General features: G+C 40.2%; 1 protein-coding gene across 1 annotated transcript; it reads right to left on the bottom strand.

The window, feature by feature from the left end:
* Nucleotides 1-271: 271 nt before the first annotated feature.
* Nucleotides 272-13,957, bottom strand: LOC139739870 (uncharacterized). The gene is made up of 4 exons (XM_071650473.1): nucleotides 13,247-13,957; nucleotides 12,150-12,812; nucleotides 7,586-7,762; nucleotides 272-2,447 (listed from the first exon to the last, which is right to left on the bottom strand). Exons 1-4 carry the CDS (start codon nucleotides 13,667-13,669, stop codon nucleotides 882-884), a joined length of 2,829 nt encoding a protein of 942 aa, XP_071506574.1. The 5' UTR covers nucleotides 13,670-13,957; the 3' UTR covers nucleotides 272-881.
* Between the last annotated feature and the right edge of the window lie 5,443 nt (nucleotides 13,958-19,400).

The raw sequence follows: 19,400 nt of genomic DNA, 5'->3' as shown, positions 1-19,400 counted from the left end.
CACTGATGCTAGTTAGCTTGATTCAGACAGTTATCCAACACAAGAACACCGATATCCTTGCCTAACGATGGCAAAATCAAATCCAATGACTCTTCATCTGTATTCATCAGTGTTTTTCTGCTATTTTTAAACAAATGTGGAAAGGTTTGAAGTTGCTCATTGTCTTAAATAAAGGGGGCGACTAAAAAATTCAAGTTTGTGCTGAATGTGGTCCAAAAGTTGCGTATGGAAAAAATTAATGCCACACAACCGAACACTAATTTGCAGGTATGCCAAATGTATTATTCGTTTGCTGATTTACCCATATCGCTGTTATTTTTACTTTCGTAATAATTCTCTACTTTACCATGTTCTGGTCAAGTAGACAACTTGTGATTCAGCATCATGTTTACCTTTATAACCAGGGTCACGAGTCTACTGTTTTAACACATAGCCCTCATACTCAATGCCAGAATGTCAAATCAATATGATCACGATGGAGAACATGATTTTGGGGGAATCGTTCCACATGATATCAATATCAAAAAGCAGACATGGAATCTCTTCTCCATCAGAACACAAATCATTTTCACAAGGTTTATGTACCTGTATATAAGGTACAAAGACACTATAACATTTTGTTTTCTATATGCATCCTGCAACTTTGACCCTATGAAAGCTTGTCATCAACAGTTACTTCTCTAAGAGGCAGTGGAATTTTGACACAGAGAACATTTGTCATCTTTGACACTTGTCACCGATGATCCTCACATTTTACACTTGGAGGTAATCAGACTGTTCAGTCTGCTTAAAAGTCACTACGGAATGAGCATGATGTCCTACAACTCAAGGTAAGGTCTGCCATGAGAGAAGCAAAAGTCCAGCTGTCATGTGACAGTCGGTCAGCACTGAATGACTTCCTCGCTGTCCAGCTCTTTGGTCAGCTGCTGGACTTCCTGTTCCAGTTTCTTGTTCTTCTGACACATCTGGACATAGTTGAGTTGCAGCTGCTTCTGGTAGGCGATCACCCGGTGCTTCTCCTCCTGCCAAATGCTCTGCTCGTGCCGGAACTCCGCCGCCTGCTTCTCGCGCTCCTCCCGCAGGGTCGCGACCTCTTGCCGAAGGTCCGCCACCTCCTGTTGGAGCTGGCTGACCTGCCGCGGGTCGGTGCGGTCAAATTTGGGCTTGTCCGGCATCGACGGCACCATGGAGGACATCTTGGACAGGTTCATGTGGCTGGCCGACAAGTTTTTCATGCCCAGGGCGACGCGGCTGAGCTTCTCCTTCAGCCGGCCGTTCTCTTCATGTAGAGACGTTACCTGGGATTCTAAGTGCTGCTTGGCAGCTCTTGCCCCGGACAACTCCCGGTCAAGGGACCCTGCCCGGCGACCATTCTCTGGGTTCTGCCGGTGCACCCTGTCCAGTTTGACCTTCAGGGCAGTCAGTTCGGCATCACGCTCACCGAGCTTGTCCCGGATATAGCTGATCTCGGCGTTACGCTGGTGCAGCTTCTCCTGACAAGCCTTCAGCTCGGCTTCCTTCTTCTGTAGGATGGAGTTGGAGAGGGCAGCAGCGCTGTTCTTCTCCTGAGACTGCAGCAGCATCACCTGGTGCCTGGCCTGCTTCAGCTCATGTTCCCGTTTCGCCAGCTTCGCCTGGAGCTCCTGTCGGTCCTGCTCCACCCTCCGCTGGGCGGGGCCGACTCTGGTTTCGATGCCGTTCCGCTCAACAAGCTTCCCGCGGTCGCGCACCCTCGTTTGAAGCCTCTTGACCTCGGCGTCCTTCTCCGCTATCCTCTTGTGCAGCCGAGCGGACTCCATGTCTTTCTCCGTCTGGAGCTGCTGCAGTTTTTCCACTGTCCTTTTGAGCTCATGCTCTATCACCTCTTGTGTCTTATTCACAGGGGAATTCCCTTCAACATTAGCAGTCTTTTTCTCCACTTTCTCCTCCTTGGAAGTGATTGTCTTGGTCAATTTCTCATTGACCTCCTTCAGATAAGCCACCTCACACCTCTCCTGCGCCAACTCCTGCTCCTTCTTTTTGATCAGCGCCCCCAACCTATCAATTTCATCGCCCTGGCTTTTAACTCGCAGCATTAGACTGTCCCTTTGGTCAATGGCTTTCTTCGCTTCGGCTTTCACCTGGGCCAACTCCGTCTCCTTCTTACTCAGCAGCTGCTGCTGTTCGTGGTGGCCTCGCTTGGTGGCCTGCAGCCGCACCTTGTCAAGCTCGATTTGTAAACGCTTCACGTTCTCCTTCTCATATTGGAGTCCATCCTTGCCCCGTTTGACCTCCCCCTCGAGCCTCTTGATCTCGTAGCGCTGGCTTGTGATCTCCTTCTGGCTCTCAGCTATCACTGCCTTCTGCTCCCCAGCGTCCTTCAGCTGGTCCCTGGCTTTGGAGAGTTCTTTCTGCAGGTCATCCACTTTGGCCTTCAGCTGCTTTCTGTCCTGCTCCAGTTTGTAAATCTGGAAAAGAAAACATGAAAGAAATTTGCAAGAAATTTACACGACGTATTTACACAATAAATTGCAAATGCACCTTAGTTGTTACTCTACGATGCTTTACTCTACAAAGTATGTCAGTCATAATAAATCTATCTGCTTTTGTAATACTGTATACCCCATATATTTCACGAGTCTAAATTTTTTGCGAATCGGGACTTCCAGACAGTTTTGCCAGTGGTTAAAGGCATCATATAGTTTTGGCTGAAGCCTAATTTCAGGTTTCTAACATTTTTTGGTGAGATAATGAGAAACCTCTTATGAAATATGAAAGAGCATGTAATTCCTTGAGGAATGCAACGTCTATTTGATGAAAATTGGTTTTGAAATGGCTGAGATATCCAAAACAGAGCGACTCTAATAAAGTGTGGGACCCACACTGTACTTTTTTTACGATCGCTTTGTTTTACTTTGTTTTTGGATGTTTCAGTCATTCCAAACCCAATTTTCATCAAATAAACTTTGAATTCCTCAAAGAAAGGTATGCTCTGTGCTATTTCAGAAGTGTTTTCTTGGTATCTCGCAAAAAGTTAAAAGCCCAATTCTCATCTCCACCAATACTGTACTATCCCTTTAAATTCGCGATCATGGAGTCCTGTACTGAACGGAGAAATGTATATGCGTACGTAACATTCATATCGGCATTAGAGTCAATATTTTCATGTGTTTTTAATTTCGCGAATAGCAGCTGACTCGCGAAATTCGCGAAAATAAAAACCTCATGAAATATTCAGCGTATACAGTACTTTCTTGAAAGCTTTTTTTTTTCTTGTTGAGAAATGCCAGAGGAGTCACAACTTCCAACTTAGTACAATTCCCAGCTTTTTAAGCCCTCTAATTTTTGTTGGGATTGTTGTACCATTACATAACTGATATATTATAAAAGAAGACTTCCAAGTAAATGTAAATATCAGTATATCATTTATCAAAGAGTTCAAGAACATCAGAGGGTTCATATCCTGAACCCCCACTCCACACTAGAATGAGGCTGTGATGCTAAACTTCAGGTCATTGCAAGAATTTGTGTATTTAGATTATCCTTTAACCTCTAGAAACATTGAAGAAGGCACTTCCAACTTGTGTTGTTGTTTGTTTGTTTGGGTTTTTTTATTCTTTCTGGCAAAATTCCACAGTCATATTTCATTAGCAGAAACTATAAAAAGACTGCAACCATTAAACTCAGACTGTTGTTCCAACATTGAAAAAAAAAATCCCCACAAACATGCCAGCACTAGGCAATAAGACATCTATCACTACTGATTTACGTCTAATAGACTCACTTTCCAGGCAACCATAAGTCTTAATCAGAAGCCCTGCAATACCGTCAAATCAGGTCACATGGTTTTATGATAATTTAATATCCTATCTCCCTTAATGCCCGATGCTGGCAAATTTGGACTGTCATGCATCCAAGAACCAGATTAAGGCAGATGCTTATCAGATTTTAATGCATCTGGGTAAATTCATACTGCTGCCTAACAATTCTATCCAGTCTCTTCTCATAACCCTGGGGAAAATTGAATGCTAACTGTACAGGGGTAACTGGCGGTTGGTTACTCATGCACAATGTGCAACTTGAGGGAGTTTGGGAATTGGCACCTGCACAACTCTTGTATGCAACTGCCTCTTCTTTGGCTTCTCCTGTATTGTATGTTTTTACTATCAACCTTTTCAATACCAGTCCCACCCACACCTGGGCGAGCGCTGTGATGAAAATTATCATAATTCAGAGTGTAAAATTCACTACACATCCCCCCCCCCCCCCCCCCCCCGTCTGTGTGTGATGATATAAAATCAACTGATTTTCAAAGATTGATTTTCCTAGTTAAAAGAATATCTATGAAAATGAACTTATTGAAATAATGTCTTAGCACAGCATTTGACCTGGTATCAAAACCAAAGACTTTGAAATGGGTCATGAGACCTCTATTCATAAGCGAGGTAAACTTTTATGGGAAGAGTTGAGAGAGAAGGTCTTAAAAATTGTCATTGCAAGAAAGGAGATCAGTTACAGCCTGATACTTTTCAAGCACAATCTACAAACCGAGTCTGATTACACACAGATAAAATCTGCACACTTGTTAATTTCTTTTCATGGTAATGCACCAGGTAATAAATATTGAATTGTTACTTGCTGCACTTGAAAGGGATGGTATAGTATTGGTTGAGGTGAGGATTCAGCTTTTAAGTTTTTGCAAGATACTTGGAAAGCACTTTATGAAATGTAAGAGAGCATAACAATTCTAAGAGGATTTGACAGTTTATTTCATGAAAATCGGTTTTGAAATGGCCGAGATATAAAAAAAAAAGGTAAAACAAAGAGATCCTAATAAAAGGTCCCACCTTTTATTAGGATTGCTTTGTTTTGGATATCTCAGCCAATTCGAAACCAATTTTAATCAAATAAACTTTGAATTCCTCTTAGAACTATATATGTTCTTTAATATTTCATAAGATATTTCTCATCATCTCAATAAATTATCATCAAAAGAAGTTGGCAACCTGAAGCCCCATTTCAACCAAAACTGCACCATCCCTTTAACAGATTCTTCGCCATTATGTACCATCAGAAGAAAACCTTTGCTCTAACATCACGTCATAACCATATCTCATAAAGTGATGAGGCTGACACCTTGAAACATTCACCGCTTGCTGCTACATGTGAGACAAAGTGACACGCTAACCGCAATCCCTCTGGATTACTTAATTTTAGGGGGAAATTGAGCATAATTGCCAATGAGGAAGAGCGTGATCGGGTTCCATCACATGTGTTGCTAGACGTGGTGTGTTTTCATCAAAAAAGAAAATTGTGATTATAACAAAGAGAAGTTTGAACACATGATAGTTGAAGAGACAGGTAATCAAGACATACCCAATTGCTCATCATGCAGGTGAATTAAGATCTACTTGTTTCATTTTACTGTTCAAAGACATTCAATTGAGCCTTCACCGGCCCTCTACAAAGGCAACTCTGACTTAGTTTGCTTATTGCATGTACATACCTCCCTCAAATATAATTTAAAGGGATGGTGTAGTACTGGTTGAGGTCAGGATTCAGCTTTAAACTTTTTGCAAGATACTTAGAAACCACTTCATGAGATGTTAAAGAGCATACAATTCCAACAGTAAGTTTACTTGATGAAAATCAGTCTGAAATGGCAGAGTAAAACAAGTAAAGTAAAACAAAGCCATCCTAATAAAAGGTGGGCCCATCTTTTCATTAGGATCACTTTGTTTCGGATATCTCAGCCATTTCAAAACCAATTTTCATCAAATAAACTTTGAATTCTTCTTAGAATTATATGCTCTTTCATTTTTCAAACAAGATTCTCATTCTCATCATCTTGAAATATAATCATGAAAAGAAGTTGGAAACATGGAGCCCCATCTCAACCAAAACTGTACCATCCCTTTAAGGTCTGTCATTTCTTTTGAGGGTACTGACGTTGAATCATATAAGTTTATCTTTATTTTTCACCCATTTACTAGAAACCTCTTCATCAGTCTACCTTCCTGTCATCCCCTCCCCTTTTTCTACATGAATTTGGGGTCCAACAGCTTCAACTGGTCAGTGCATTTATTTCTCTACTCATCTCTAATTGTGCATGTCTTCGCCCATGGTTTATAAGGTTTATACTGATTCAACAAGTATGTGAAACATATTTGATAATGATCATAATGACAATGATTGTAATTACAGCAATACTGAATAGTAATAATTATAACAGCAACTTAATCATAATGATGAGAGTGATAATTATCTGTTGAGATGATAAATGATAAAGCAATAAATAACATGAACATTCTGTACAGTGCCTATCACAAAAGATTTCTAAGGACTTCACATAAAAAATAATAATAATAACAAGGAGAGGAAATATGAAGATAAAAATAAAAATAATAAGAAGACGAAGGGAATGTTTTCTTGGCTGTAAGTGTTATTAGGAGTATCATTATATGTCACTTAATACCCACATCTTCTCATTTACTTCCAGCAGAGGACTATGAGCTAGATGATTCTGTAAAACATGCTATTTTCGCGGCATGAAATTTTCACGAATTGTAGCTGACGATCTTTTTCACGGCATGAAATTTTTGCGAGTTGCCTCTAACATTCAATGCATACTAGTGTAGATAAGAACTTTTGCGTGCATTTTAATTTCGCGAATCTTGGCTCTCCAAAATTTGCAAAATCAAAATGCACGCCAACATTCCTTGTTTTACAGTATATATTGTAAAAGCTCTTATATATGCAAAGGTTCAATTTTCGGGAAGTTTGCAAATCACTGTTGGGTCGCAAATTCAACAACAAGTGCACATATCACCACCTGAACTTGTTGCATGAAATTTGCGGTGCAAAAATACTATAGGCACATAGACCTGGTGGTTTAGTCAATTGCCCACGCGGGCGCACGGCTCAAGTTTCCTACAGAGACCTATGCTATCGACTCCTCTGTAGCACTTTATACGCTGTGACCCATTTCCACCAGTCTGAAGAAGTCCGATCCACTGTAGTCAGTGGTCCGATCACAGTACGGTTCATGATTCGGCTGATGATGACAGCTCTATCAAACTTCTTCTGTGACGTCATACTAAGAAGCGCACACCCTGGCATCACTACAGACTGTGTGATGCGCAGAAGACAACAAAGGCAACTTTACCTAGCAACACCTAGGCGCTTTACTCTTGATGACAGCTCAAGTTTGGCAATCTTCGTATCATGCTAACGGTGATCGGCAGTATCGGGCAGTATCATCCAACAGTGCCCTGCAACCACTGGGTCTATGTGCCTTTAATATGCTCTCTTTGAGGCATTTGGCACCTTCTGAGTTGGGGTGAAACAATGCCCATCGCTGGCCGGATATGGGCAGGCTAGTATGTCTATTGTTATGTGCATCTCTCAGACAGCCTCGGTGTCAAACTGCAAAAAAACAACATCTCGTGAAAATGTCTGCGACGTCCTCATTCCTGAAAATATCTGTATGTGCAAATAACAGCTTTTACAGTATTTATCAGATATGTGCTGACACTTTTCCTTCTACTTCCAGTAAAGGACTATTAGCCAGAGGATATACCAGCACTCTCCCTACTATCCCTCTCACCTCCTGCTGTTGAGCCCTGTGCTGGGACTGGTCCGCCTCCTTCTCGTGGTGGAGCTGTGCCTGGAGGCGCGTGATGCGCCCCTCAAACTCCCTCCTCTTGTCTTCCTGGACCTGGAAGATGGTCTGTTCGTTGACCTCCATGGTATCCCTCATGGCTACCAGTTGGTGCTTCATGTCCTGAGGGGGAGACAGACACAGACAACCATGAAACTCAGTGATGTCTTAAAGGTCCTATTTACCTTTGGGAGCATGTGTGTAGGTCTGCTGTATCACAAAACATCCTACCATGTAAAATTTTTGCAACAAAGCCTAAAATATAAGAAGATATCAGTGTATTTCTCAATAAACCATAACTGTACACAGTTTAGTCTGGAAAGATTTTCATTATAACTATTGTTCACATTTTGTGTATTTAGCAACATTAACATCGATTATATGGATTCAAATTTTTACAGTGGTTGTTTCCATCCCAAACTCACATTTTAGAACTATTTTAAAGCACTAATGCTGGGTTTTTGTTTCATCTGCCAATGGTGAATTAGTTGTACGCCTTTAATGCTGCTGTATACACCAACAATTCAGCAAGTCTAATTTTTCACGAATCTTGACTTCCCGAAGATATCTTGGTAATGATCAAATTCATGATTGTGGAGTACAGTGGTAATGGATGCAGAAATCGGAAAGTGCACGTCCATTGAAAGTCGGCGCGGCAAGACTTAAGCCCGCTAAACAGTATTATCACGCACCTTGCTCATGTCCTGTGTGTGCATATGCATGAAAGTCACGTTCATGTTGGGATCTGAGTTTATATTTTCGCATGTTGTTATATTTACAAATAGCATTGACACATGCAAACTGGGAAAATAAATTCCCCTTGAAACATATGGTAAACAATATCTACCGACACCAAGGGTTCAAAGAACATGATATACCGGTACATAGAATACTGCATTGATGACATGATTTCACATTATGTGTCATTCACCATTTTTTCTAATGAATTCTTGAACTTGCATGTTACAAATACACAATATTACTTCCAACATGATATTTGCTTTGTCTTACACTATTCTAGACTACCAGTATATATACATTCTGCATGTATAATTAGCTTCTGTGAATTTCTAATTCACCCAAGCTGTCAACTTCAGTGAAATAGTACATCACAGAGCAACTGGTATATAGTGCACTCAAAACCACGCACTATTCATGTAATATTGCCTGAAGATTGCAACCACATCAGGGAGATACAGAATATATGCTCCTTTCACTATACAGCAGAGCTTTGCAGGATTGAGATGGTAGCTGCACCATGAAGAAATATAACACACCAAAGAAAAATAGATTCCCAACAAGAACTTAACAATCATGCTCTCAATAAAAGCCGGAGTGACCATGAATTTTCAAGATAGCATTTCGCTCACGGACATTCCATATCTACTAAAAAGCCGATAAAGAAAGACAACTGTTTCTTTTACTATTCTGCATTCATTCGTATAATATGGCCTCATAAAATAGCAAAATTGTCGATTGTTTCCTCACACAGCCTTGCAGTTTGAACTACAAAAGTAATCTCTTTTCATTCCAAACCTTTCAGTGAATTCACTGGATGAATAAAGATTAAAAAAGATAATTTACCTTCTGCGGCAAACGGGCAGTCCACACCAAGAATGCACAAATCCTCCCAACAAAACGATTATGGGTCTACTTTAATTTGTGTCCCTACTATCATCCTCTGAGGGAAAAATATAACTGAAATATCGAGGAAGTCCCGAATATATACCCGGCTATCAAATGGAAGCACGGTCTCTTGGCTTCACCTTGTGCCAGAGGAAGCCACAACATTACGAGGTGAAGAGAAATATAAGCCAGAGTCTTTTCAGTGCCATCCAACCCATCCCATCCAAGCATGCTGTGATTCATCTAATGAGACTAACGAGAACTTGGTTTCATATTACGCCGAAATACAATTATGTACGGAGGAACCCTCCTTACTTCTCAGCAAAAACAAAAACACAAAAAACAACTTCAACAGAGGTAACTGACACTGTGAGATCATCTTTTTGTTTGCAAGACATGAGTATTGTGTTTCTTTTATGAAAGGCATGTATACACCCATATCACAAAACAATAATGTATTCTAGTCCCTATACTGCATACATGTATATCAAGTGCCTACGACACAATCCAATTTCAAGAAAGGCATGTGGGCTTTGAGGTAACAAAATGTATGGCATTGTGTCTCACGCTATTTTCATTCTTTCTTTTAATATTCCCTCCTTTTCGATATTCCTTAACCAAATTTCAGAGTTGTAGGTTTTTTTTTTTTTTGTGGTCATTGCAATGTATACTTTGTAGACATCAATTGGCATTATCACAATTCTTGTGGCATTAAAGGACAAGTCCACCTTCATATACATGTGGATTGAGTGAATGCAGCAATATTAGTAGAACACATCAGTGAAAGTTTGGGGAAAATCGGACAATCCATTCAAAAGTTATTAATTTTTAGAGTATCTGCGTAGTCACTGCTGGATGAGAAGACTACTACAGTACATGATGTCATATGCGTACAACCATATAAAGAAAATAAAAAGAGAATTTCACAAAACTTTACCTTTTGAATAAAGTGCACATTTCTTGGACTTGTTACTGACATATGTTAAGGGTAATTTTATTTCCCCTGCCTTCTGAAAGAGAGAAGTCAAGTGTTCTTTTGTTAAATGCGAGAAAAGTGAAAATATGTTGAATTTTCTTTATTCTTTCTTTGTATCGATGTACTCATGTGACATCACAAGCTATAGTAGTCTTCTCATCCAGCCTTGAGTGAGCAGAAACTTCAAAAATTCATAACTTTTGAACGGATTGTCCGATTTTGCTCAAACTCTCACTGATGTGTTCTACTAATATTGCTGCATCCACTCAACCCACATGTCTATGAAGGTGAACTTGTCCTTTAATGTCTAACTACACTTCTGAAGAATAGAAGTAAATGTCTGTGCAATTTGTCCATACACGTTCTGTAATCTGTATTGGGCAACCTCAGATTTCATGCACAAACTGCTTTCCAGGAATCTTTGAACATTTCGGTTGTAACATAGAGGTGTTATGTAACAATGACAAGATTGAAGGATACACCTCAGACAGATTGAAACATGTGGCAAGAAATTGATAACATTTACAAACTTCCCGGTTCCAAATCCCGACAGGCAACGAACGGCAGACATATCAATTGGTTGCCTGGACCATCATAAGAGGAAGTAGGCACAGGACTAGTTTAAGAGACCAGTTTCCTTGATGACCGCTGACAAGGTCACACTTAACGATGTGGAATGTGATGCAAGGGCCATCCTAAATACACCTAATTAATGTGAAGTTCCAACATGAGAAAGCTTTTTGAGGGGCAATCGGTGACCAAGCATGCTCGGTCGTGGCTGGTGAGATAATGACAGTTGCTCCCTATAAACATCACATCACAATCGCAGATATATGACATTCGGATTGTTATTGGGGTGGGGGGGGGGGGGAGGGTATGATAACCTTTCCGGAACTGAAGACAGAAAGGAGATAAACAAATATGCCTGCTATGTCTCCTATCATCCTCCTATCAATATTAGTCATGACATTTGGTATGGTATTCCAGATTTCAGCCAGCTTTTTCTCGAAGAAATAAATAAAGAAAAGAAATAAGAAGTTGGCACATGTACTTTGGGTTGTGCAGAATGCCAGTTGATGCCTTCTGCAGAACAGAAAGTCTGCTTTGATAAAGATAAGATGATATACTAAAGACTTTATGCAGTCCCAAGCCTCATGCTTGCCTGCCTCATTCTCTTTGTATCACTTCATGTTACAAGTATGCAATTAAAGGAAGCCTTATACTCATGGAGATTGGTGTCCCCCCCCCCCCCCAATTTTACGTCTTGTCTTGCAGAAACATCCCATGGTATCAATAAGTTCATTACTGTTTGTATAACTCTATAATGCAACCCTATGGCCTCTTGCTCATTAGTACATCAAATAGGGTTAAGGAGTATATTCCTACATAAAAACAAGACACTGTAAAACACACAGTACTTTGTAGAGTACGTGGATAGACCAAGCTGAGACACTGCAAAGCAGTAACTTGCGTTGCAACAAGTGGCAGCATACATTGTCACTTTAGGCTGCAGTGCATTCTTGATAACTAAAGCCTGGGACAACTCCACAGCAATCGAGAAAGTGGATGATCATATTCTGGTTTCAGTTGAGTGAGAAGATGTGTCAACTTAAATTTTGAATCATGGCTGCATATTGAAATATGAGCTTTATAAAGTACATTGAGACTCTACTTTTGTCCTATCCAAAAGGTATTACGTTTCCTCAACAAACCCCTATATCAAATTTCTTCTCAAACTGATATATGACACCAGATTAGTGTGAGTGGACCTTAAGCTCACATTACCTACAGGTTTAAAGGAGAAGTATTGAGTACTTGAAGCAAACTTACAAAGTCATACACACTAAGTTGATCAAATTACAAGAAATGCTTCTCATACACAAACTACGTGGCAACACTTGATATTACCTGAACCTTATTCCGAAGAATCCTATTTTCCTCCACCAAGTTGGATTCTTCTGTGACTGAGGACACTGATGAAGGGGTGTAGACCTGCTCCTCTGCACTGCCATTGCTCCTTTGGCTTGACGAAAGATTTGGTTGACTGCCCTGCCTCGTCTCTAGACAATGATTGGCCTGTAGGGGGCGGTGTTCGGGGTACACAGAATGGCTCTGGCTACGATGGCGCCCACTGGAGATCTTGCCAGGCACGGTGCCCGTAGCCTGAAAGTTGGCCCAGCCGCGGTTTAGGAAGTTCAGGGACTGGGCCTGATTGAGTTTCTGGTGGAGGGCAGCCCGCGCATCCCCATGGTGGCCCCCAGATCCGGAGCCAGACAATGAGTGGTGGTGATGGCTGTTGCCGGTGCTGTGGCCGTTCAAGCGGTACGGCTGCTGCACCGGTGAGATGTCCTGCAGAGACATCGTCTTCGTCGGCGGCTTCCCGAAGTGGTTGCCGGCGGAGAAGCCATGGTTGTTGTTGGTCATGAGGATGTCTGGAGGATGAGCGTAGGTTGCCATGGTATCGGATAATGACGGAGACTGGGAAGAGCTATGTTTATAAGTCTCTGTTGGGGAAGTGTTGGGTGATGCAAATCTCACTGCGATTGGTCGAATGAGCTTCTTTTCTTTTGTCTGTACAAAGAGAAGAAGAAGAGTATGCAGGCTTGATTTGAAGCTCTACAAAATTCATTTTCAACATGACAAAAATCCTGTCTTCATCATGATCACAAAAATTAACCATTGACCAAATAACCCCAAAAATGATGGTTACAAAGACTTTAAAAATCAGTTCTTTCATGCCTGATACATTCTTACTAGCTTACAGATGGACTAGTTCCACTGCATGTTAAATCAGCCTCAGCCCTGAAAGAGAGAGAAAAACTGCTTAATGTAAAATCCACATTTGACTTTTTTCTTTGTCTTAAAAGGCACGTCTGGACTTCGTATTTCATTGAATCGCATCTCCATAACTGAACATCATGGCAAGCCTTACTGAGAAAGCATTACAGTAAATTTTTCGACAACACTACATGCAGAAGCAGACAAATCTTGGTTAAGCCAATCACCTTCTCAAGTTTCCCGCTGACGGGGGCCAGCTTTGGCGGACCGACTGACATCACCGACTCTGCATCGTCATCGTTCAGAACGGCAGACTCCTCGAACACGGAGCTGTTGCTGTTGGTGGTGGTGTCGCTGAAATGGGAGCTGCCGCCTCGGTACCCACTGTCGGCCAAGAGACTGCTGGTACTGCCCATAGTGCCATTGCTGACGGTGGTTGGTGATGCGTCGCCGGGGGCAACCAGGGAAGAGCCAGACGGGATGTGGATGAGGGAAGCCTGGTGGAGACCGTAGGATGAAGTGGAGGATGTCACCATACCACAGGATGCCATGCTAGTCCCAAGTTCCACCAGCCATGGGGGACTCTCTAAACCCGCCCTAACTGATTTCCTGCAGAAGGGACACAATGTGATTAGAGAAGATTCAAACATTTAGCACTGGTTCACATCAGTATCTTTTACATCATTATAAACCTAGCAGAAGAGGAAATGAAGTGAATACATGTATTGATATATGGTCACCTACAAGGAAGTCAAGATTCTCCATGCTTGCCTGAAATTACTGCCTGTCAATTAATGAAATTGTTCTCTCAACAAAAGGCAAAAGTTTAAAAGTATTGATGCTCTCCTGCTCACTGTAGAGCTAATGCATATAATAGCTACACAAATATTGCCACTAAACTTTATTGACACTAATTTCTTAGATATTGAGGAAAAGTCAAGACATCTATTTTTGTCCAGTCTCCATTTCAGCACTTGATGACAGACAAAGCTTGCCATTCAACAAAATTTCTGCAAACATGTGATTTCGATGGAAAATAACAAATAGAACCGCTCAAATCCCATTGTGACTCCTCAGGAATGACAAAGACTCCCTAGGGATTATACGTTCACATTACATCTCTCAAAACAAATGTCAGTTACGGTGTATCTGACAATGGCAGGATTGCAGGAGAAACAGAATGCAGGAGTTGTGCATGCTCTTGTTCAATGCCACCCCCCAAACCAGGAGATCAATCTCCCTAGGATACGAGGCAACATCCCGCATGGCATTCCACGGAAACCTCTTTTTGGTTTGTTGATCAAAGGAAGGACTAAAGCACACATCAGCCCAGTGCTCCGGCACGATCCACAAATACTGTTAAATTGATGAGCGGCGTTGCAGCCTCAGAGCTAGATACCGTGAAGGATCATTCTTCTATCGCCTCCCGCTTGGGCACTTTCACCAGAAAGACAATGAGATACGCTCTAAATGTCACTAGAATATGGGATGAGCTGAAACGAAAGATGACATACTTTGCTACACACAGTACACACAGTAATTTCATGCCTAATTAGTTAAATGAAAGTGAGGCTCAGAATATAAATGCAAAGATATGAAGACAACTGACAAAAAGTCCAATCCACAATATCGATCGTTCATCAACAAAATCACCATGAGGGTTTAACCTTTGATATATCTACCACTAGCACCCTTGTGGGGGTAGGCATAAAAATAATTAGAACACTCAATTGGAATTTTGTCATTATGATATTTTTTGTGACCTCGGGAAGTAGCTTGTTCCAAGCAATACCATTTTAAAGGGATAGTACAGTTGTGCTAGAGAGGGGGATTCAGGCTTTTTGCGATTTCATAGAAACCACTTAATATCCAAGAGGACACAATTCTAACAGGATATAAAACTTTATTTGATTAAAATTGTGTTGAAATGGCTAAGATATCCAAGAATAAAGTAAAACAAAGTTGTCCTAATAAAAGGTGGGTCCCACCTTTTATTAGGACCTCTTTGTTTTTGAATATCTCAGCCTTTTGAAAACCAAATTTCATCTACAACAAGTGTATTTATCTTTTAATTCCTCTCAGAATTGTATGCTCTTTGCTATTTCATAAAAGTGGTTTTTAATTATCTTGCAAAAAGTTAAAAACCTGAGTGAATCTCCATCTCAACCAACACTACACCATCCCTGTAAATGTGAAGAGTTGAAATGCACATCTAACATGCTTTGACACAGGGGACATTGCAATTAAGTCCTATCGATGTATTAAAATGATAATACAATGTACGTGTACATGAAATGGCACAGACTAATAAGACATCTGAAGTTAAATTTTGGCTGACATGGTTTAATGAAATGTCCATTGACTCTCAAGATGCAATTTGCATTTTATATTTTGTAGATCGTCTTCCTCATGACAGACACACTTGAGAATTTCGAGACAAATGTTCCATAATGATAGGTTTTCATGATTTGATAAATGCAGATAAAACACGTTTGTCTGACTTTCTAACAAGTCTACAACCCACTTTCCTACATTAGAATAGAAGATATTAAAAAAAAATCATGCATCAAATGTTATATAAAATGCATTATGCATTACTATGAGTGATAGAACAGAATCAGGAGGCATCTTGACACTGCGAGTCTTGAATTTTGGGAGGTCTTTCACGAAGCATTTTGTTACTATTTTTTTTTTTTCTGACAAACTGCGTAATCCTTGTATCTGATTGCCTGAGAGCAAATTTGTTAGAAAACATATCTGACAAAATCCTCCATGAAATGCCCCTCTGATAGAACATTAATGTTGATCACATCTTCACGAGCTACAAGAGATATGAGAGCATGAAGCCCTAGTATTCCAATTGCAGCTGTCATTTTCTAAATGGCAACTATGATCATCATTCTACTTTCACAGATATTGTAACATGTCTCCTCTGATTATGACTATGAAATTAATAGTTTTATCTGTAATAGCAACATTTTTACATGATTCTCAATATAAGGTAGCTTTCAACACCTCACTTGAGAATGCATTTAGAGCGCTGATTTTCTTTCACAGCACTGGTTCACACTTGTTTAACCAAACAACTGGGTGGGGCCATAAAATACCTAAAGCCGATGATTGATAATGTCATGGAAGGCATAAACACACATATCCCAATGTTATATTAGGTAGTCAACCTTAAATACACAGTGGGAAGAAACATAACAAGCACAAACCTAGCCCTTTCTCCACCTGCCATCAGACCAAGTGGTTTATTTATGAGTAGAGACATCAAGATACATCATAAGGCACATTATCCTTTATCATTCTGGCTGATGGGGTAACCATGTACCATAAATGACAAGGTCACACAAACAAATCATGTGAGAGAAGGAATTGGATTCCAGTAAATATGGACTCATCTCAGATGGCTGAAATCATAATGGCTTTAACTTCAATTTGCTTTACTTCTATATTTTTATACCCCTCCTTTATAAACCCAGGTCAATCCAGTGTCCGTTCGTTCACTAGGTAAAGCTTCGCATGTTACCACCCACACTTTATGGTCCCGTCAAATCTGACCCCACCTGTGCTACATGTAGGTAAGAAGAAATGATTGAGACCCTGGACTTTGTGCAATGTTCTCACTTGTTAGTGAGACACAGTTACTATTAAATTCTCTCAATTTACAATGAGTTATATTGACTAACTGGGCCTTGGCAAAATTGTCACCAAATAGTCTCATCAGAGGATACAACCATTCTATAAATGTGTTCATTTCGCATTACGCTATACTGCAAGATGATAGTAAACTTTCATTTTCCCAGTCTTTTTTATTTTCTATTATTACTTAACCCGTAAAGGACGAGTCCCGAGTATACTCGGGCAGGTGTCTGTGGGAAATGCGTGTTGTAGCAAAATCAGCCCGTCCTCAACGGGTTAGCAGTGGTAACCACTGGACTTTTAGAACCCAGTACAGCATCAAACAGCTGGGTAATTGTATTCACAACAATTAAATCAAGTTGTAAAAAAAAAAGTTCGTTGAGGAACTGACATGCAGCATGGGTGAGGAAAAATACGTAACTAGTCATATGATAATGATAGATTTAAAACGACAGTCATGTGATGTACCTCAGTATTGTATTTAGGTTCTATTAAAGGACACTTTTAGGAGTTTTCCCTCGTACCAAGCCTCGCCTTTTGTCAGACAGAATCCAAGAACTACACAATCCATGGGCAAATATTGAAATTGATGGACACAGATGTGCTAAAGGAGAGTCATCAAAATATTTGATGACTATAAAAAAAAAAGAACAAAGGAAAAACGCAAAGACATACTTTGGCAGTTATTGCAATGGATAATGTATAACCCTTTTAGAGGCACCATAGCCAATATATATTCCTGATTCATTCCCAAACCTATGGGGTCCCACAAGTCAGCTCGCATTAACCTACAGCCTGTGAGAGTTACACTGTCTGTGTGTGGTCCATTAAGCCACGATAATTTTCCATTTCACTGTTGCTTTTGAACTTTGACAAGGCCGCAGAATGTGCAATGCCATTGCCTGCCACATGAAGTCTTAGATAAGGAACTTGACCTTGGATTCAGCACTCCGGCAAATGCTGCATCATGAAATCCACACAAGAAATCTACTAAGGCATCAAACCAATTTTTCATGATCGCTTTATCCACACTCTTATACATGGCAACGTATTGATTGAAATTTGGGTGTGAAGATTCAAGAGATGGGCTACATTGTGCAGGAAAATAGTATATCACATGAAATATAGACAGCATATTTTTCTGTTCTACATCAATAAATCAGTCCAGATGGCTGGACGTAAGGTTAGATGTGTCTCAGAACATAGGATGGAATACGTGACTAGAATACCCACGCCTGTCGGTGAGGTAAGTGACATACAGTGTACAGGAGCCTATGGGTCACAGGAAAACCGCTTCTTCATTCAGCTGGAATAACAACGACTCAAAAAATCCACAACATGATGGAATTGAGAGAAAATTTAAGAAGACATAACCAATCAAAGAGAGGATGACAAGGCCTGGTTCAAAGCTTGCAGTAATGATTTTCTTTTTCATTCTTGGTGGCATATGTTGCATGCAAACGGTGATGTCTACAGGAGGTGTGAGTTGAAAGGAGCTTTAATGTCCCTTTTGCAATCCTGAAAATTAAGATTCTTTTCATAAGCTGGTGTATTGTAAAGGTAGGAAATTCAGACCTTTCCTCAGAATATTACAACTAGAAACTTCTTAAAGATGAAGGGGGAAACAATACTAAAGATTTAAAGATGAAGGGGGAAACAATACCCTCTGGTACTAAAGATTTCTACTTAATTAAAATTAGGATCCCCTCCCCCCCCCCCCAAAAAAAAAAAAAAAAAAAAAAAAAATCAAAAAAAAATCCAACTGTTAATCTCAATAAAGGTGTGAGAGCTACATGTATCTATTGCTGTGAGAGCTATGTACGAGGTAGTAATTCCGGCCACCCCTGTTATCAGGGACAGACCCAGATGAAAACTGGTATGGTGATGATGATGATGATGATGATGATGATGATGATGATGATGATGATGATGATGATGATGATGATGATGATGATGATTCTCAGTACAAAAGGGCAGCGGTACATTACCATATGATTTCATACACGATGTTGGGAGACACTATTCTTCAATAATGCAAAATTTTGTGACATTTGCAAAAGTGATATATGACCTTTTTAAAGCACTAAGTTTTCAGAAACAATAAATCAAAATTGTGTAAGTGTGCTTTAGGGTCATACATCAAGCAGGGCTCAATACTAACTTTTTCCTCTAGTGGCCCATTTGAGGTATTAAAATCTTAAATTCTGAAATTTTTAGGGGCCCCCCCCCCAAAAAAAAAAAAATAATAATAAAAATAAATAAATAAAAATGTAGTGGCCTAAAATACATAGAAACATAATAATCAATTTAGATCTGAAATGCCCAATTGGGCCACCAAAAGTTAGCCTTTTGGGAAATTTGGTGGCCCAGCATCAAGTTTCAGTGGCTCCAGACCACCTGACCAACACTAATTGTAGAACCCTGTGAAGGTCCAATACATCAAATAATTACTTTTCTAACAATCCACTTGAACACAATATTCCAGTAATTTTGTACAAATATAATTTCTTACTGCTGCTCAAAATTTGCTCACTATAAACTCAGGGCTCATTGAAAGGCTCAACTGACAGAGTTAATGGCCTGAATGGGTGAATGCTTTGAACAAGTCATGAAAGGGCTGGCATATAAAACAAACATGCATTAATTATTATTTACATGTACAGAACTTGCACAGGGTTCATGCCGATGTGTCGCAGGTACAAAATTTGAAGTCTAAAAGTGCAGGTAAACATGTAT

Source organism: Diadema antillarum, unplaced genomic scaffold (genome assembly GCF_040938485.1).
Source record: "Diadema antillarum isolate AM-2024a unplaced genomic scaffold, OU_Dant_1.0 seq00000821_RagTag, whole genome shotgun sequence".
Classification (NCBI taxonomy): domain Eukaryota; kingdom Metazoa; phylum Echinodermata; class Echinoidea; order Diadematoida; family Diadematidae; genus Diadema; species Diadema antillarum.
The sequence above is the reverse complement of the archived record's forward strand: the minus strand, read 5'-3'. Positions and strand labels throughout refer to the sequence as shown.